We start from the raw sequence: 22,205 nt of genomic DNA on the forward strand, positions 1-22,205 counted from the left end.
AGATTGTGGACAAATATGGGGCTGGTAAAGCAATAAAATCAGTAGTTCATACACTACAATGTGTATGCGGTGCATAGAAACCTCAAACACAAACATCCTCCACCACATTGTTGACAGTGAGCAATCAAGTGCAGTGCATATAAAACGTCTACACAACCTTGTTTAAATGCCCGGTCACGACAAGCTAGCTAGAACAGCTGAAATTTACTTGGATCAATCAGATCGATGCACTTTAAATTGTGGCAGTTGTGTGCTAATTCTAAAGACAGCCACATCCTAGTTATGAGAGGGTGTGCACACTTGTGCAACCACGTTATTACTGTCATTGTTTCCGTTTTTCCCCTCTCAAAAACTTTTTAATGAGTTGCACAGACACATTTTCACAAATTTGGCAAAACTGCTCGGTTTAATTTCACATTTGATGGGTGGACAGAGACTCCGATGACCCAATTAGTATCCAGTCCATTAAAAAGCCAATTTGCCTCAGTATGTCCACTTTAAAGTGAACATATTTGATGTTCAGCTTCTATTGAATCTCTATTGTACAGCAAAATTATGTAGTGTGTTGCTTTAGTGAAGAGCACAAGTAACCATTGCCTCTTTGAGTTGACCAAAGGACGTTCCAATGTTCCGCCGAGAGAGATTTGAGCCACAGTGACTTTGCTGCAACACTGACAAAGGCTCCTCGGAGATGGCAAAGGCCTTCCACAGCTGCAGGCACAGCTGTCGACGTACTGACCCCGCAAAGCCGTCGCTAAGACAAAACCGCAGTCGTAAACGCTTCTCTCTGTATTTGGCGGAGGGAAAGGACAGGAAAATGATCCTGAAATGGACAAATCAAATTCCCAAGTCATAAAACTAAAGTGCTTTTTCTCTCTCCTGTGTGTTAACTTGCAACACTTCGTGGAAACCCAGTGGGAAGGATGGAAAAATGTTGAGTGACAACATCAGAGGAAACACGTACCTTGTAGTCGAATAAAAAAGGAAATTAATGTCAGAAATAAATTTGGTGTAGAAATATGCAGACAAACAAAATGTGGAGCTCCAAACTGTCATCCTTTCTTGTGGGACTTCAGTTCAGTGAGTGACCAAAGCAGTGGGCTGGTAGTTACATTTGCACTTATTACAGGGCATCAGTGAGATGAAAATCCAGCCCATTTAGCATTTACATTAATAAGAGTATAGTCATAATATCTGCATTAATATTTTTTCCTATTTTAAAGTAAAAAGGTTTAATCCGGTTTAAACCCACATTCCAAAAACATGCATGGTAGGTTGACTGGACACTCAAAATTGCCCCTAGGTGTGATTGTGAGTGTGGATGTTTGTCTCTGTGTGCCATGCGATTGGCTGGCAACCAATTCAGGGTGTCCCCCGCCTACTGCCCGAAGACAGCTGGGATAGGCTCCAGCACGCCCGCGACCCTTGTGAGGACAAGCGGTATCGATGATGGATGGATGGATAAAAGTTTTTGTTGTCTCGCGGATGTTTCCGGTGTTGTCGCAGCCGACCAGCTAAACAAGAGCTACCTCAATGATGTTTTTCAAAGCGCTGAGCTAATGATGGAAAATAAGTACATGATCTGTGCTCGAATCCTGCACTTCTAATAAAAGACTGTATCAGTTAGCCACATTAGCCGGTAGTGGCAACAGCCATTTGTGGCACTTATTATGCGCACATTAGGGCATGTTGTTCGATATTTACATATTCTAGTGTCACCTAACATTGTAACGATTAATTTTTCTCGGCAAGTAATGTGAAAGGGTGTTTATGTACACGTTTAACTTTCATGTGGAATACATGTCGACTGCATCGTTATTTAAGTTCAGTTACTTATTTTTCTGTAAGCTTAGTGTTAAAGTCAAAACTGTGCATAATGTTACAGTGGCAAGCATTAAATGTGCTGTCTTGTTCTTGATGTACACTTGGGCCTACTATTCAACTGTATTTTAATGTAGGTCATCACAATGGTACTTTGGGAGCATAGTATTTTTTAAGTGGTACTAGGTATAAAAGGTTTGAGAACCTTCGGGTTGATAGATTTACCGAAAATAATACAATCAGAAAATGCTCGTAAAATAAATAGTTTACTTTCATTTTGTGTATAATCAAATGATTGACTAATTTCAGTGCACAAATTAAGTAAGAGTGAAATGTTATTCATTGGATAGTTTATTTACTTATTTGTTTGACCTCATCTGCTCATCTGTCTGTAAGAGTGGCCCTTTGGGCACAACTAACCCCCACCCGAGGCTCAACTTCTCATACTTGTACGGTACTAAACGACGTTAAAATGTTACTCAAAACATTCGAGATAGATACATGCTATCAACGTTGCACAACCCAGTCGTGCGCATAAGTGCACATCTCAACATGCTTGGAGCAATCAGCGTCCATTGAGAGGCTGCGCCGCACGCATCCGGGCTTTTGGGCGCGCCACTGATTCTGCACACGCTCTCCCTGGTGCGTGTGGCCTCTTATCGAAGACCTACTTGGGTGGCTCGTCATCGTTCAACCGACATCATTTTGTCAAACGAGTCAATAAAGACCCTCTCCGGTGAAGCCGATAGCATCTCCTCCACCGGCGGACAAAAGACATGAAAGGAGCTTGGAGCGAACCCTTTCTGCATGGCTTCAACACAGCTACAAACAACTTTGTGCAGCTTGGTGCGGCAACCACTGCCTTCTGTTGATAAGGAAATGTTTAGAAAAAGTGACAAAACCAAGGGAGGTGATTGATGCGGGTGGAAGAGATCAACCCACCGAGGCATGCTTGGACTCCGCGCAGCTCCTGTTTGACCCAATAACGGCAGCAGGTGATCAAAGACTACACATGCAACTATGCTATCATCACCCGGCCTTTGTCAGGACGGACGTTCGTGAGGCACACTGTACGAGTGGCGTGCCGTGTTTCGCCCACCTGCGCGCTGGCGCGCGCGCGCGTCTCACAGCGAGGTCTATTAAGCTATCGCGTGCGCAGATTGTATCTGCTGTGTCTTTGGCTCATGCGGGTGCAAACAACTGTGACCTCAATGTGCGGGAGTGCATTCAAGCACGCAATTCGGTGAAAAGAGAGTACTATGGCACTCGCGTTCTGCAGGTGGCCAGTGATTGTACTGAAATGATCGTTTGTGCAAAGATGGAGGCTGCAATGCTATCATCCTTTAATATCAGATACATTCTGGCGTTTGCATGCTCTCCCCATGCTTGTGTGGGTTTACTGTGGATACTCAGGCTTCGTCCCATATTAGGTTTATTTGAAGACTCTCAAGTCCATAGCTGTGAATGGTTGATTGTCCATATATGCTCTTTGCTGACAACCAATTAAGTTGTACCCCACTTCTCACCCAAAGCAATGGAATATGCTACGGCACACCCGGAACCCCTTGAGGAGGAGTGCAATAGAAAATGGATGAATTAATCAAATTCAATTAATGTGTCAAACTCAAGGCCCGGGGGCCAGATCCAGCCCACTCATTATTTTATGTGGCCCGCAAAAGTAAATAATGGGTGTCAATTTGATGTTTCTTGCTAAAGATCTGTTCCAAAATTGTAGATTGACCTTGTCGTGAGGTTGCAAAGACTTTTTGTTTTCAAACTATTTTTTTTAAACAAATTGAACAAGAGTTGAACAAATCGAATTCCAAGACTACGAGTTTCAAAACTAGTTATCCATCAACTTTTTTGTGTATTTGTAAAAGTATGATGAGGGGATTATATATTTATATGGTTTCACAGTCATACCGGCCCTCTAAGAGAAACAATAACTGAAATGTGGCCTGCGGCAAAAACGAGTTTAACATCCCTGAAATGTTACATTTCTGTTCTGTGATTGGTCAATCTGAGATTCTTGATGTATTTTGATTAAAACGACAATAACATTGATAACAATTAAGGGTGCGCGATCGGTGCTGATATTGTATATCTGCACTGTAGTCAAAATCCTCAAATTGCTCCGATACTATGAACCGATACCACTTAGGAGGCATGCAAGCCACAGTTGTCACACAGCAATGAGTTTCACGAACCAGTCATCCAATCCAGGGTGTACCCTGTCACTTGCTCAAAGTCGCCTGTGACCCAAATGAGGACTAGCGGATGATTGGATGGCTCCACATTGTTTTGTATTTCTTCATCTACTGTATACTGTTTTTACTCTACTGGAGAGAGTATCTGTAATCTTTTTTACTTCAATTGCAATGGCATGATACTCTACACGTATCCATTTCCACATACAGTCTTTTAGCCAGGATGTCACCATATTGCTTTGTGGCGCTCTCATATTTACCTTTTCGTAGCGTGTCTCCATGCAGAGAAAGATGATGTAGGCCGTCGCACAAGCCAGACAACCCTCCAGGTACGACTGGCCTCCGATTTTTTCAACTTCCATGTAGTGCGAGTTCAGGGTCTTCACCGTTTCCTCCAGCAAGTTCCGCTCAATCTACTTGCGAAGCACAAACGTGCGCATGTCATCAGAGTCAAGAAGGCTTGCTTGGCCTCAACAGCAACTCAGCAACAAATTAGAAGCCCTCTTCTGTATATGCAATATGAAACAACTTGGCAGAATGAGAATGTAAAGCCTGTGAGCATCTGCCAGAGCACATTGAAGTGAAGTGATGCAGACATTTATAATAGTGTGAATGGGGCATGTCCTCCCGATGATAATTACTGTACTTGGCAGGGCTGTAATAGTCTGCATAACCGTAACAGATGGCCATAAAAAGGAATATAAGAAAAAAAAACTGCTGTTGTAGCTAATATCAGCAAAACAAGAATTAATCCTAGATATTTTGTCCTCACAGAAGTTAGGAGTTTGCTCTTATTGGATAATGTATTAGTTACAATAGTAAATCCAGCTGCAAAGTGAACAGTAGCAGTGCACAATAATAGCAAACAACACTTCCAAATATAAATGAAAACAGGTGCATCTCAGTAAATTAGAATATCATAGAAAGAGTTTATTTCAGTAGATTTATTTCAGTACTTGAATTAGGGAAAAACTATACGATATTGAGTCATGAAATGCTTTTTAAATTACTAATTATTTCAATTATGTAATTATGTTTCAAGATTGATTGGGTTTTCATTATCTGTAATCTCTAATCATCAAAATGATAGCACAAAAAAAAAATCAAGAAATAATTCAAATCTGTGTGTAGAGGCATTTATATAATATTAAAAGTTTCACTCTTTGTATTGAACTACTGAAAGTTTTCCATGATATTCTAGTTTATGGAGATCTACCTTTGTATATTTACAACACCAGGCAATGAGACTGAGCAGAATGAGCAGCAGCAGTTTATGTACCAATCGTACAACAATAACAAATGTATACAGGGTTATTTTTCAGGACATACCCAAAATGCACTACGCCTTTAAAATATACCTTGGAAATATTGAATATGTTTAGAGAAGGTCAAATTAAGTTCACCTGTAAAGCCTACAATGCATCGGAGGTTCATTGTGAAATTTCACCCGAAAGACAAATACAATGCACCCTAAAATATAAATGAATACACCTATACGGTATGTTCAGTGAACAGCAGCAGGAATAGTTAGCAGCATTGTATACAAAAATCACTACTGACCCTGTTGTCCAGTTCGGGGGGGAACTTGGTCTGGAAGCGGCAGACGGTCCCCTCACTGTAGTCCCTCTGCACGAAGACCTTCATCACCAGGGAAGCGCTGCGCCGCATTTCCTGGAGGCTGTGAAACTGCACATGACAAGACAAACAGACAGAGTTACACCGTGTTGCCCGTCAGTTTAGAGTCAAAGATACATCGTCAGCCCTCTCAGCGCATCCTTTACAAGCACTTGGCCTGATTGCCCCGAGCAGCTACTACTTTTCCTTTAAAGGGACGTTGAGTGGTTTGTACCCAAACAGTCGTTTTCTCTGAGAGGAAAAGCAACAGCAAGTAAGTGGGACACGGTAAACCCACTCTCTGTTGATCTCAATTACTCCACTCCAGAGGATAGTAAGTGGAGAGGGATGAGTATGAAAAAGGCGGGTGATTCATAAATGAACAAAAGTATTTGGGCACCTGCTGTTATACCTGCAGGAAGTAAAAATAATCTGGGATTTTGACATAATGCAATTTAGAGGTAATTGCTTGTTGATGGAGAAATAAACAGCATCATAATCTTGGATTAAAGACTTAATACAAACTGAATTGATCATAAGAGGTGGGGTTTTTTTTTTATCCACATTTATTTTTTATTTTTGGTCAAAAAAAAGGCAATTGATATTTAAAAAATTGTCCTAAGAGTTCCCCCAAAATATTTTCATATCTTAAATGCATTTTCAATTCTCTGTCAAACCATCTCAAATTTGACCGTGATGTGTAATAAATAACACTTAATGAAGTGTTATAGAAAACGGATGAATGGATAGATTTATTGTTATCTGATTACCTAGATATTCCTATTCATAATGATAACATTTTATGGAATGCCATTATCTACTTTGTCTATTACGTTTACACGAATGTCTGCTTATAACTAAACAAATGTGCTCAGGTTTTAGTTTTGGTTGGTTTCCACATCCTGGATGACTGGTCTTAGTCCACTATTGCACTAAACATTTAGCGCCAGCCAAAAAACTTCATAACGTCATTCGTAGACTATATAAGAAGGCCAAGAAGCCCGGAAGATGCTCTGTTTCACTGTGAACCATGAATAACAGCCACGCTGTTATTTTAGTCTTCTTCTCAGTCCAAAACCTCCAGTCACAGCCACAAGATTGCTGTCTGCCGCTGCTTTAAATATCCTTTTTTTTTTTTTTTTTTTTTTACACCCCCGCCCCCCCGTCTCTACATAACACAGCCTGCTGCTCGTCATTATGAACAAGTTGGTTTATTAATTTTATTAATAGACACAATTAATGTCAGTGGCAAACAACAACATCATTTATCACAGGATGACAGCAGAGGCAAGCTAAGCTCATTCAGCAGATATTTGTGTGACACTGACAAATATATCAAATGAGCAAAAGGCGGCTTGCTCACGTTAAATCAATTCCTCTAGATCCATTTATTATTTTTAAGTATAGTATGTATATGCATATGAACAGTAGTGAAGTTGATATTTTCATCAGAAGGGGGACTTCGGAAACTTGATACATTTAAAGTCTCCATTTTGGGTTATTTGGGTCATTATTTGAATGGTGGAATGTACAGTACAGGCTGGGGCAAAAGTGGAGATGTAATATTTATGATGCAGATAAAATAGGAGAGGAAAAAGTGGTGGAGACAATGATGGACATGAAGTACGTAAAGTGGTTGACAAACACCGGTGGACACGAGCGGCTGCAGTCTGCCATGGATAATTGATAGGCTCAAGTCATTTTCATTCTGACTTGCTTCCACACTGAAAGGCAGTTGTATTGAAATGTTGGACTGAGCCTTGGATGTCAAACTGGCCACCATATTTCGCCAGCACAAGCATGCCTTTTAATCACATTCAGCGTCCACATTGCCCATTAAGCATCTCACTGTACAACTTGTCAATATCTATGTTACACCATATGTACGAGGGAGCTTCAAGGTTAAATTGTGCACCAGGTAACCACACGTCTCCTTTGATGAAGACATTATTACGATAACTGAGGCGGTTATGCCTTTATCTTGAAAGTGACATCATCAAGGACACACAGAGGGACTGGGTATTTATTGGCTTAAAGCAATGGCGATGCTCTGTATGCTTGGTGGACAATACATTAGGTACATCGCCACAATAGTCTCTTTTTTAAAGTAAGAAAGTTTTTCATGAAACAAGTTTAATATTGGCGTTGCAGTAGAGCACTGCTGTACTTTAAGCTGAAATATTAGGGACACCTCTCAGTACGAGCCAGTGCAGTTCTACAGTGTAAACTAGAGCACAACTAATAAATATACTGTTGAATTGATACCCTTTCTTACAAAAATGAGCATTGTTATGTAAAGGATTTTTTTTCCTTGCATTGTGAAGGTGTACCTAACGTGTCCAGTAAGCGTAAACAGCACAGCCAGCCACTCTGCATATGCATAGTGATGAATGGAAATTCATTTACACTATGTAAATGAAGAACGCATGACAGCAAAGTGTTTCAATATGGTCCATTAATGTTTAATAGAGGAGAACAACAAGTCCGCCCCTGTCCATGGTCCTGACGAATTCATGCCTCATCAGTGCTCTTAATTATATCCTAGCAGATTAACTAAAGCAAAATAAACAGTTATAACTGCAGCCAAAAATACATGGAAATCATGGAACTAAAGGCACATTCAGGCATGAATAAATCAACATGCAGTAGTAAGACGAAGGCTGACTTTTTTCAGCCTGCCAAAGCCGGGCTCAAGGCACAACGTGCAGGAGGAGGAGGAGAAGAAGAAACATGTCTCACCTCTGTCGCCATGTTGCAGCGATCCACTGAAAGCGTGGATGTGGACGGATGTGGACGGACGTGTCCCGCGTGGAGTAGGACGACGCGTCTGCGTCGTTGCGGCGCACTACGACAACGCGGCTCATACAGCCTGGCGCGAATACAGCAGGCACGCGAGTGTGTGTGTGCGTGGGGATGCGTGTGTGGGGAGATGTGTGCGTTTGCATGATTCCACAGTTTTAGTCAGAAAAGCAACAAAAATCAGCACTGATTGTAATTTATATTAAGCTTTTATTTCTGCAAATTAGTTCTTGCGTCAATGTCTGTGTTCCCTTGACTAAAAAAGAGTGAAGTCCAGCCATCCACAAAACTATTTACCCTGTTCAGGTTAGCAAGGAACTGGAATCAATCGATTGACCAAGTAACTGATAGTTACGACTAATCGATTGTGCATAGCCTAATTCTGTCTTGAAGAAATTGAGGCAAAATATAGTCCACTACTTGGCTGCTACCCACAGAGGCGCTGTTGATTCAACTGCAGCTATTTTGCTGTCTACAGAAGTCCAACATGACCTCAGTTATGGGAGGTTAAAGTGATCCTTTCATTATTTAGGCATTTACAGCAGTAACAAGTTAATATTTGGTCTTTAATTAATTTGAATTAATTAGCTTTATTATTGGTCATATACAATTAATATCTTTAAAAATGCATTTGGCCACTTGCTGTCGACAGAAAATTATATCACATGCTCAGAAACGACCAATCACAGCACAAGAGTGCAGAGATTCTACTCCCCCATTTAAAAAAAACAACAGCAGTGCTAACCTAGAATGCAAAGCATCATAGACCGGCTAACGATTAGCATTAATAGGTCTTACAACCCTTTAATCAATGGATACTTGAACAATATAACAAATCTCACAGGTTAATTGTATTTAATGAATTACTTTGATGTACAAACTGTTTGATTTTTGACACTCTGACTATGTTATTACTATGTGAACTAAATATACAGTGCTATTTTGGTGAGGCTGGAATGGTTTAACGGCATTTCCATTCATTTCAATGAGGAACGTTGATTTGAGATATGACTGTTCTGGGTTATGAAGTGGTCACGGAATGAATGCACTATACTATAAGTATACATTTTACAGCTTCGATGGCACGCTTTGTATTGACTTGGAAGGCAGCATGTTTTAAAGTTCGCACATTTCACCAAGCATGCAGCCACGAGGAGCTGATTCTGCTGCGGTGGTCCTGCGGCAGTGCTGCACGTGCCCAATCCACTATGCATTGCGCCGTTAGGAAGTCATCCCATTAAACATTCATCTGGGCCCACTTTGATGCACCATGTGGTCTACTTTCACAGGGAGCAACTTCCTCTAAGTTAATGAACTGCACAGTCCACCCCCTGATTGTTATTTATTTATGAGGGAAAAACTAATAAATCTCTGCGATTTGACCGTAAAGTATTGTTGTTAAGACTTAGAAGATAGAGAGTAATTTCTCATTGTTAAGTCTATTTTTAGGTGAAACTATTTTCCTGCGCTTGTTTAACATCATGACTCATGACAGGGAGTGAAATTAGATGCTCTCGCTATCTAGCTCTGCATTTCCTCCCACCCTCCTGAGGATATGCTAAATCACATTCTTGGCAAAGACACTGTTTGATTTGCACACACACACACACACACACACACACACACACACGCACGCACGCACACCCACGCGTATCCACAAATACAGCACAAGTCGTGAATGAATGAAAACAGAAGACAAAAAGATGGAAGAGCTTAGAATTATGCATCATTTGCCAGATCCTCCTCCTTGCTCCACTTTGCTAGGAAAGATGCTAATCACATACATGCACATATTCCTCAGAGGAGGCTGCATGGAAAAAGAAACATATGCATTTTTCTCTCCACAATTTACACAAAAGATGCACACTTCAAAATGCTCCAAGCATCAACAATGATAGACCACTTTTGACAACCTAGTTTTTGTCCCTTTTCCCATTTTTAGGGTCTGTCTCCTGCAATATATATAACCGAGCCAATGGCAATTTTGGCGTTTGCTACCATGACAACCAGGGGGCAGAGCATGAGCCTTCCGATTATTTGTGAGAGCAGATCCCAGAGTGACGGAAAAAAAAAAAATCCGTGTCCATAAGAAAAACAATTTTTTTTTTTTACTTGTGGAGGCAATACTTCATATACTCTGCATTATGAATAGGTTATCATAGTTTCGGATTTTTCATTAGATTTAGTTTTAATTTTATTTTCACAATTGTTCATTTAAATTAAGTTATTTTGATGAGTGTTTAGAAGGGGGGTTTGCTTTTTAAAATTTTTGGGTTAGTTTTCGTATTAATTTTTTTATAGGGTATAATGATTACAACGTAACATATGGTATAATATTTTTACAGCTATCATAATTTGTTACTGAAATATTAACGGACAAAGTATTGTAAAATGTTACATATTCCGCCTGTAATGCATGATTTTATTCATTTTTCCTTACAGAACCTTGTTTTTTAAACGCCCATGTGACCCACAGAATTGCTTACAAATCATTCTTTTCTTGACAAACCTGATCTTCCCATCTTGTTGTTTTTGGTAGAAATATAAGCATGTTCACAGTTCTGATGTATTTATAGTTGGTTAGAGTTTTGTTTTTTGTAAGGCAAGAAGGTACATTCATATTTGCAGCCCCGCCAGCATGTCTGAAACTGCACTTCAGCAGAAAATAAGAGCTTTGCTTCAGCCTTAAAGTATTATAACAGTGCACAAGAGGCCAATAGTTGTTCATGTTTCATACTCCACGTGATTTATATTCCGGTAAAACAATCTTGGTTTCCTCCTCACGCCAAACCGACACCTTCTATTAGACGTGTGTGCTGTGAAATGATGGGGAGGGAAAAAAGAAGCTCAGCTTGCACGTCTTTTTCATGCTTGCAACAACACTTCCTGAAATTTTGTGGTAAACATCATGTTAAACTGTCAACTTACTCCACACCATCACCCATACAGTCGAGTTTAGTAGGAAATGAATACGAAACAAAGTGCTACAGTATTGTGACTGAACTGGACTATTCTGGTATAAAAAAAATAAAAAATAACATGTCTAGCACCAGTGCCAGATCTTGCATCCTACTGCGTTGTTCATGTCAGAGCAAACACGACTGATTGCATAAACTGCCATCTTTTTTCATGTTTCTTTTCCTTCCTGTTTGAGTCATGATGCAAGTGTTCACTATGCTCCAGACCACGAAATTTGTACGGTCCAGTCATCTTACATCATCCTCCACGAACCTGCGTTATAATCTGCCAGGCTTGTTGCTTGAACTGAAATTAGAATTTGACGTTTCACTAAATCAGGTAAAAAAACAAACATCTATTACATATTGACACTAAAGACTTCCGCCACATTCTTGTCAGAACGTACTGTATGCTGTTCAAACGGCCACACGCTACAATTTGTTTGCTAGTTTATATTGACAAATGTTGTGTTCTAAAGGGGAAGTCAAGTCAAAAATTTTCTTTACAATAAGTTCTATGCACCCCCACTAGGCTAAACACGGTAGACATTTCTGCCTAATTCATATTCCACAAACGCAATATTAATCAGAATACTGCGTTTGGACTAGTGGGGGTGTGTAAGATTTTAAAATAAAGGCCATCCATTACCACCTACTGCGTCGTTCTATTCAGAGTGTACACTGCTGATTGCAGAAACCGCCGCAATGTGTTCAACTAAACAAATACAATTCAATATTGGCAATAGTTCAATCTTTGTGGATCTCTGCTGTGTACTGAGTGCTAGAGCACAGTCACTAAAATATGTATTTATTGACTTTAGCAGCCTTTTATTACTCATCTTTGTTGGAGAGATTTAGGCCTGTCTGAATCGTGTTGTGTTAACTGTCCTCCTGTGTTGCGAGGATTGTTTGAGTAGTGATTGTCAGTCTACTTGCGCATTCAGTCCAACCTGAGCATAGAGTACCGTAAGAGCAGACATATACTAGACAGCCTGTTGGAGCTTCACTTACTGCATGTTTGCAAGTCTTCTGGGCCTCGTGCCACAGCAAACAGCCTTCTCCTATTGACTTAACCACAAGTTGTGGATTTGTCTCCCGCGCACAAATACACACATTCTGACAGTGGAGCACATCCAAAGATGTCCCGGCGTGACAGGAAATGAGAACTCGCAAACCAAAAAAACATATTAACTTGGAACCGTTCAAAGCTAATAAACATCTACTAAAATGCTTGGACAAGTCAAGTCATAATAAACTGGACTCCGGTGAAGCTCCACTTTGAACGCTTAAACACGCTCCATCCTACACAAGTACGAGATTCATGATTGGCAGTCTGCTTCTACATTTCAACACACAGATGACTCCCTTGTTGTGACTTCTGTGGGAAATGTTGATGTGTCCTTCCTGCTGGCAAATCTTATGCGACTTGAACATTTTTGGGATCTCAGAACCAGCAGATGTTCTCGTTACTCCGATATCAGCGATGGCTGGGAAAATGGGATTTTTGGCTCCGTTTGAAGAAACAGTCAAAGCAGCTTCACTGGACGTGTTTATCATCAGGCAGCTTAATTAGTAAGGACACACTTTATCTGCACACAACAGACACACATATAGAAGGGCTATGTGCAAAAAATGCAGCATATTTGGACCGACATCACAATCTATTCCATGACACTTTGATTGTTTGTTTTAAAGAAAATCTGTCCATCAATTTTCTATATTGCTTGTCCTCAGTAGGCATTGGACACACAGGAAGGATGTAGCAGAGATTCTAACCTGGTACCTCAAAACAGTGAAGTGGACATGTTACCCACTAGTCCATTGTGTTTACTCCACAACCCCCCCACCACCCCACCCCACACACACAAAAACGAAATCGTCAAGCATGAATTTCGATGCAAGACATCAATCACAGAAGATTAAAATAAAAGCTCTCAAAAGGCAGGATGAGAGCTCACAACAACAAAACAAAACAGGAGGAAAAAGAAAAAATATCCCCCACACGCCAAAAAACTGATACAATTGTAAATGTGTGACTAACTAACTCTCTACAATTTCCTCGCTTCCTTTAGCTGAGTTGGCCAGGTGTCCCAATACTTTTGTGCACACCCTCATCCAGCAATCTTTTTACCATGTCCTGCATGTTACAAACGTAGAGAGGAACAGATGTGTTTGATGGTGAGCTCTGAAAGTGATCAGGTAAGCTGCAAGAAGGCAACAAAGCGGTCTGAATAAAAGCAGGTAGCACTTGAATATTAATGGTGTCCTACTATATACCACCAGCTGCACACAAGTGGAACCTGATGATCAAATAAAAGAGAGAAAAATGAACAGATACTGTAGAGTCTATATAGAGTAAAATAAATTGTCAAAGCAAATTTATCCTTAAAGTGAAAGTCACCCCAACATTTTCTTTTTAATGATATGTAGCCCCACTAGTCTAAACACAGCACTGTGATTACTATTGCGTTTGTGGAATATGAGTTAAGCTGTAAAATCCAACCGTTTTTGTCCTTTTTCAGGGGCGGCCATTTTGCCACTTTCTGTTGACTTAAAATGACATCACATGTTTATGGACTTGTGTGGCCAGATATGACATATCGTAAACAAAATTGTGAGTTGACTTCCTCTTTAAGAAGGAGTTTGTGAAGTTGAGTTAAGACAGACGTTTGCTTTGCTTTTGTGATGAATTAAAATATATTTTATTCAGGTTGGGGGCTCGGCATTACTTTGGACTTTGAAGTGTACGGCTGCTGCTGCTTCCGTGTTTGTATGTGTTGTCTTAATCAATGGTAGCGTGATAAATTAGTATTTTTTTTTTTTTTAGCATAGCCTATAAAATTATCAAAAGCTAAACCTAACCCTTGAATGCATTTTTTGGGAGTAGTGTTGTGCTGATGTGAGAGATGTATTACTCACCAATGCTTTTAGCATCGTTACCCCAAGGAAGGCTGACACAGAAGAGCCCATAAAAAACAAGCTGAATGCTACTCGTCATAGTGCTCAAGCAGACAAATACACATGTATACATGATCGAGCCTTAGACACGCTCACACAAACAAACCCAGAGAATTATACATGAGTCTATCTATAAGAAAACATAGTAGCTAAAAATACAATAATGCAATTGAATAAGACAGCTGGAGTGACACGCTGGGGGCAAAACAGATCTTCTTTCAATACGCTTCAGATCACGGAAGCGATATTAGCTGCATTTAACTCCAGTGGGGGGAAGAAGAAAATGGAACAGACAAGATACAAAACAACAGCGAGGATGTGATTTCCCTACATGCGATCCCTAGTGGGCAACAATAGCTAATTTTGTGTCAGGGACAATATAAAAACACAACACATGAAATCCCCCAACCGGTGATTTTATGCTAATGATGTGGAAATAAATTGCAAAGGAGTAAAAATGGCATTTCCATTTATTCGTCAAGAAAAAAAAAATGGCCCGTTTTCTGCTGTATGGCTGCATCACTGCACTGACACGCTCATAGTAATGGCAAATGAGCCACAATAAGTGCACCTGACTCAAAAAAAAAACTCCTGTTAAAAGTCTTCCTTTGGCTACCACCAGAAGCTAATGTTGTGTGCTTCTTGGCAAACAGTACCAAAAATACACACCAGCAGAAGTCAGAATCTCCAAGTCAAAGTCCTTTGTTATCAAAAAGCCGCTTCACACCATCTCCATCTGAGAGTACTAGCAAGCCACTGGAAATGGGAGCAAAGCAGAGGAGAAATCTACTAAAGTAAAACTAGTAGCCAGAGGGTTGTAAACAGAAGCAATACTTCTGCTAAGTCATTTACATTCGGGCTCCTCAATCACTGGGCTGTGGACGGGTTCCAGGCTGCAACTTGGACACACTCAAATTGCCCTAAGTAGTGGCTGGGTCAATAATTATTATTATTATTAATAGTAGTAGTATTTACATTAACAGACAATCCTGTGGATTTTTTGAAAGAAGAAAAAGATTACCCCAGGATGGGACAAGTGCGTGCAGGGCATCCACAAAGTATATCCAAATTTAGCATAATGATGAGTTGACTTAATCATTTAAAATGAATTTTGTTTCTATGACTGTCTGTCTTAAAGTAAAAATGAATCCTACTGATGATCATGTGATGTCACTCATTCTGACTAAAACTGCAGGACATTTTTGGCATATTTTTCCTAAAAAAAAAAATCAGTCGAACTCCAAATTGCACAACTTTTGGACCTTTGGACCTCAAGGTAACACCGTGAGGTTTTGAATACATATCCAGTGTATCCACTGCTAAAGGGAAGAGATGAGGAAGATTTAAAGGGATTTACAGGTAGAAACACACATAATGCAATCAGTGTTATCTAGTCTTAACATGGATCCGGTTTTATTCTTTAAGCTTTGCAAAAATGATGATGATGGTGATGATTGTAAAGCAGACACAGCACAGTTAATCCCAGAATTCCACAGGGTCAGGGTCTGGTCTCTCTTTGGGCCCCAATTTAATGCTGACTTTGGTCTCAGTGCACAGATTAGAAGTTATTTATTTGACCGTAGGGCTTTGTACAGAATTTAGCTCAAAATAGTTGATACGCTCAGCGGCAGACCCTGCAGGTTTGAGAAAAGACCCCACTTGTGTGTGTTGTGTATACGTTTGCTTTGTTGCCATGGTTTCACACTTCTGTATTTTTTTCTCCAATCAGATAATGGATGGATGTAAGATACAAAAAGGTCAGAAAAATGTAAATTTGAGTGGTTTCCCCATCTGAATTTCCCTGTCCTATTGTAATTGATATGCATAGGTAGGTAAATAAATTAAATAACTAAGTAAATAAACAAATAGGTTTTCAGAAAATTATTTAAAATGTGTAGTTAGATGGCCCTTTGCAGCCCAACAGCTGTCTTTTTTTTTACTATTTTTTTTAATTTAGTGGGCAGTGGCATATTCTAAACATAAGATTGAACACATCCCACATTTGGGCCACACTGAAAAAAGTTGAATGTTACTCTTTGCTTTTTAACACATCTCGCAAGTGACAAAAATGAATTCAGTAAATTTAACTGCCTAATGTATTTTGACCTACATTTGATTGATTAAAAGTTTGGACACCCTACTCAAAAGTACGCTTTTAGTGCTGAAAGTGCACCAGCCGGTACTGTTTGTTTGTTAAGAACTTTTTTTTCCCCTCTTCCATTCAAGGGACAGCCAGATCAAGATTGGCTTCAACTCAACAGTTTGGTTGCTGTGTTTTCAACCATAGCCAGTTAGGTGAAAATGGCCATCGGAGAAAGTGTGGCAACACTTGCCACTCACAGGGCAACATGAAAGCAGCTTGGAGTCCAGATTTTGGGGTTATTGGAGCTGACCCTTTTCACTGAATCGTTGTACTTCAGTTCAGTGAGTATATAAATGGGAAATATTTGTGTTTTGTTATTTCTTCTGTTTATTTATTCCAAATGGCACCATGGAATGGAAAAATACAGTGGCATCTTGAAGTTTGAACACACTCCAAATTGAGTCTTTTTGAGAATATAAAAAAAAAAGCCCTGAAGTTCAACATTTTTTTCAAGGGTGTTCAGTGACGAGTGTTGTGCACATTTCTTCTTTTCATCCTTAGCATTTAACAGTCTTATCATAAACATTGCCTGTACAATTAGAGATTTTATGGTGTTGACTTTAAAATAAATTTACGTTTTAACACCACATGGCTCCTACCTTTCCATTTCATTGAGGGAGGTGACACCACACAATGTGACACATTCATGTTTTGAAGAAAAACATATGTATGAATATCTGGTACGCACATGTGAAGATTTGATTCCATTCCCAGCAAAGTTAAAAAAGTGGACGGGAGTGATGAGGCTCCTGTGTCCTTTCCATCTTTGCAAACAGGCAGACAACAACAGTAAAACATCCGTGTTTTTTCTGGCCCGCAACCACTTTATGAATTCAGAGTTCTGTGTGGCATTGAGTTTGAAAAGTGGACTTTTATGAGCTTCACAGCTTTTGCAAAGTCCCATCCAGACAACATCACAAGCTGCTAGACTGATCCCTGTGTGGATATTAGGATACCACCAGCAGTGTTGTCCCAACGGAAAGAGAGGAATAATGACCCTGTCAAGACAAGATGACAGAGTGGAAGAAAATCGCCTCCCTCCAATGTTGGAAGTGCGTTTTGGCTGTAGAGTGTGCAGACTAAAAATGGCCTGGCTCATCATCTTTGTGCTAGTTCATCCCATTGATATTTGATGGGCTTCTTCCACACCTAACCCATCCAAGCACAACTTCACTGACATTGCTTTGAGCGAGAGAGCCATCCTCAAACTGTTCCCACAGTTCTAGAAGCAAAGAATTGCACAAAATGTCTCAAATGTAAGATTCAGTGGTGAAATTAAGTTCAAATACTTTGTAGTACTCAAATACGAAGCTTAAAAAGCCCCAAATTATATTTTCAATGAGTTAATGGTTATAGAAAATGCCAATGCGACTCGGCATTGTTTTATTGTGATTACCAGTACTATTTTTATGTTATTAATTTATTGTTTTGACTGTCTTTGTCTTTAGATGTCTGATTTTTACTTTATGAACAACGGTTTTTACACAGGTGTGGTTATGTTTAATAAAACTGAGATGAGTTTTTTTTCTACTTGTATGTTCCTATACTTAGTAATATGAATACTATTTTTCATCTGGATGGTTGTAATTTATATTATTTTATCTTTAATCCATTTAATATTTTATTTAGTTTGAATAGGTAAAAAAAAAATCTATACTCAATATCGGCCGATTTTAATTACATTGTGATTTTTTTTCCGTTTTTTTTGTTTTGCTGTATTGCCAAGATCTTCAATTCTCAGTTATTGGTTTTGGTTTGCATTTTTGTGAATTCATTTTCAAATTAATCCTAAATTCAGAGTTAGATGTTTGTGTGTTATTTTGGACTTAAATCCTCAATTTTTGAGTGCCTGTTCTGCCTTTTGTCAGGAATGAACAAAAGGTCTTTCTTTAAAATTATCTGTCATTGGTTTGGATAGAAATATATCAGAAGTACTAGTGGTATCAGTTACTTGGTATCGGTATGTCTGTGAAATTTGTGGAGTGATGGCATACGTTCAGAGCAAGAAAACATTTGATAGGAAAAAATAGAGATTTCCGTTTATTGCACACTGTAAATATCAACGTATCCAATTACAGTCACACAGATATTTTTTTCTTCCATTACCAGTGGTAATTCTGGGGGTGGTTGAGGTTCAGCAACCTACAAAGGATTGAAATACGGCCATGGTGAAGAGACCATACGGAAACGTATTTCTATCTGTGACAAAACCAGCAGAATTGATGGAGCCGACAGAGAAGTTAAGATCTAGCGGGCCAGCTTCCTTCCTGATTTCAGATGGCACAGCAGATGGTTAAGTCCTGTGGGTCCACGCCGCAGCATGCTGTAATCTAACCCTCCATTGTATACATGCTTCCTGAGTGGTTTTATTTTATTGCTCATGAGACGAGTCAAAGAAGGCCATATCAAGGTTATTTTCACAGTAGAAGGATGGATCTACCGAGTACAGGTCCCAAATCCAAAGATGTCTACAGCGCTCTCTAGTGGATATCCACAAATAGAAGGAATAATCGGAGAATGCAATATGACTTTATCTTCATGGCATCACTAATATTTAGACCATGTTGGGTTGAGTATTTGCTTTATTTGGAGAGAAATCTAATCCCAGGGTTATTATGGGATCTGTAATTCTTTCTCTGTTTTTGTTGATCTTGGCAAATGGCAAGGAATTTGAGTACTATTTGGCTTGTTTTTTTTTTTATTATTGAATTACAACCATCTGTTGAAATCACAAAATATATTTTACGTTTTAACCACAACATAAGTGTTTAACAGTCATAACATGCATATACTTAAAGTAAACCAAATACTTACTTCTGAAGAAGTGTGTAATTGGCAGCTTTATGTTTAGTAGAAAGTCTGGGCCACCTCGTCCTGAGAAGACAAACACAGGAAGTAAATATGACTCCTGATTATAACATATTATGATTATCATGTTTGATAACAAAAACATAATGAGCATTCAGATGATGCTATCTCCCCACGTAGTTGAATTTCAGGGCAAATCTCACACAAGTGTACATCGACAGATACTGTGTATTGTTGTAGCTGCTTGGAAACACATGTCTTTATTTTAATCAGCATGCGCCTTTATTCCAGCGTCTACTGCAGAGTTTGCGTGTGGGTGAGACAAACATGCACTTTAACATTAGCATTTTATTCAATTTTTCAAGATTCTTCACCGACATGTATGGACATCACACTCCTACATTAATAGAGCATTATTATTTTTTGTAGCTAATTTAATCCTTTTGCTGTGTGAGTCACAATAGATACTCCTCGTATCCAAAATAGTACTGTTCCATCATCTTGTACTATCCTCCATGTTATGATTTGTGTTATAAAGTTATATTAATGACAAGTTGCACCATGAATTGGATCCCTGTGTTTAATTTGTTGTAATTTATGGACCTCTGCTATCTTGTTCTTGTCGGCGCATACACATAAAGAAAATGTCACCCATCACAATGTGGAGAGAAAACATTTTTTGTTTCTTTAATGTTAGCAGTTCAACCTTTGTGGAGGTCTCACCTCTACTAAATGTTATTTTCGTTATCTTTGTAATGACACAATTGTGATTCAACTCTTTTGTTGGATTTCTTTAAATTGCTCAAGTGTATTGTGTGTGTACGGTACTTGTGTAACAACAATGGAGATGTTTTTCTGTGGCGGTTCTCTTATTTTGATTCGTCCACTAACCCGCGCCAGCACCTTAGTCTGCCCACTGAGCTACGCAGGGTGACAGCAAACCAGATCAGAGAACTATTTGGCCTGGCGAACCATCAATCAGCTATTTTCCAACATGGGGTAGTGAGGCTAGCTTATTTTTACAGCCCACCTGGGTCCTGAACTCAGGAAATGGCACCTTCTCCTGTTCTCTGACTCAAACCAACATGAGCTCTCACCATCTACCAAATATCCCACCACCTCTCCAGCAGTGATGGAGATGAAATAGCACACGAGAAAAGATGTGGGACCCAATGTGAAAGCATGGTCAGCTACACGCGTCGGTGTGTGAAAAGCTGTGTTACATTTGTGAAGAAGCAAGACGATGATTTGAAAATGTAGGCCAGGTCAACTGATGGATCCAAGAATGAGACGTGTTTACCTCTTGGAAGAAGACACAGACATTTGAGGGGGAGCATGAAAAGATTATTGAAAGAGCTCCTGCAGAAATGCGCCACATTCTGCCAAGATTCTCTTCAAATTACTGAGCTTCTATGGATCGGTTTCCAGCAGTAATGATTCATCTTCATTGATGAAGTGTTCCAGACACTCGTCAAAACCTGAGCATGTGTCAAACACGAACAATGACCCAAATTTCCAGGTGCAGGCTGTACTGGAATCTGTGGATTGGTAAATTGGTTCCAAACATGCTAAAATTTTTAAAGGCTCTTGAGATCGTCCCAGCTCCGTGTGTTCATAGCTACAAGTTCGGAAAAAGCAGTTCTTGCCATTTGTGTGGGATGTCAGCAGCTGGTACAGGAATGAAGGAATGGGAGAGACATTTTTGGAGCAGTTGTAACCAACACCTGGCAAATACAGTAATGGCAGTTGAGTGTTTTTTAACAGGAGATGACAGACAAAAGATGTAATGTCCAATAAACACTGAAAGAAAATCAGCCAGCACTTACATTGGACTTTTTAATAGAAAGAGAAAGGTGAACAGCTGGATTGTGGTGTCTGATCTTAATGTAAACTAAGCTACCAAGGGAGGGTAAATTGTCAAAGTGCAATTCATCCTAAGGAATGATTCATTAAAGTCATTTAAAATGATCAGGAGAAAAATGACACCTCATCCCACCATTGAGCCATGACCACGTGTTCACAACCAGGATGACAAATAGCACATCTAAAGTGAAGGCCATAGTTCTCGGTCGGAAAAGGGTAGATTGTGACTTCCGGGTTGGGTCTGAAGACTTTGATTTGGTGGAGGATTTCAACTATCTTGGGATCTTGTCCATTAGTGAAGGAGAGTGTGAGATCGACAGGCTGATGTCCACCGTGGCATTGCTGCCAGACTATATTGGACAGTAGAAAAGGTGAAGCTCTCTGATTTACTGGTCTATGTCTATGTCTGATATGCTGGATATCTGGGAATGGCCCAGAGGAGCCATCACATGTAGCTCGGGCATCTAGTGTATTGCGGAAGTCCCCTTGTTACATCCCTGGGGAGTTACTGTATGTCCAACTGGGACTGGACTATGGGAAGAGGCCTTGGAGTAGTCCAAGCACACTGGAAGGACTCCATCTGGGTCCTAAAGTTGTGGCTCGAGACAAGGAAGCTCTGGCCTTATGAATACCTGCCCAAAAAACCCAGGTGAGCTACAGGGAAAATGGATGGATGGACCCATTAGACCACAGGTGTCAGACTCTGTTCCTCGAGGGCCGGTGTCCTGCATGTTTTATACGTTTCCCTCCTCCAACACCGCCTGATTCAAATGATCCGCTCATCAATGAACTCTGGGAGCCTGATAACAAATACTAATCATTTGAATTGGTGTGTTGAGTTGGGAAACATCTAAAACATGCAAGATACGGGCCCTCGAGGACCAGACTTTAACCGCTGTGCATTAGACTATTTGAATGGTTACGTGATAACAGTGTTGGCACCTGAAAAGTGGGGTACACAGAAGGAAGTCGGATAAACTTACTCTACATATCAAATTATAACGAAAGATAAACTCAAAGGGTGCCCCTTTGCCC

At 39.8% G+C, this 22,205-nt stretch overlaps 1 protein-coding gene across 3 annotated transcripts in view; it reads right to left on the reverse strand.

The window, feature by feature from the left end:
• The window catches only part of LOC147139901 (golgin subfamily A member 7B-like), an 80,528-nt gene that overhangs the window by 3,249 nt on the left and 55,074 nt on the right, over positions 1-22,205 (reverse strand). For 2 of the 3 annotated variants that reach the window (XM_086044654.1, XM_086044653.1), the window contains 3 exons: positions 19,314-19,373; positions 5,589-5,714; positions 4,289-4,441 (listed from right to left, as the gene is read on the reverse strand). In XM_086044654.1, the coding sequence (XP_085900780.1) occupies positions 4,289-4,441; positions 5,589-5,696 (261 nt within the window). In that variant the 5' untranslated portion in view covers positions 5,697-5,714; positions 19,314-19,373. Of the gene's footprint in view, positions 1-4,288; positions 4,442-5,588; positions 5,715-8,381; positions 8,517-19,313; positions 19,374-22,205 lie in introns of those variants that run through there. The other variant, XM_086044655.1, reaches the window with a different exon arrangement.

Source organism: Filicampus tigris, chromosome 11, assembly GCF_054856515.1.
Source record: "Filicampus tigris isolate MCC_2025a chromosome 11, RoL_Ftig_1.0, whole genome shotgun sequence".
Lineage (NCBI taxonomy): Eukaryota > Metazoa > Chordata > Actinopteri > Syngnathiformes > Syngnathidae > Filicampus > Filicampus tigris.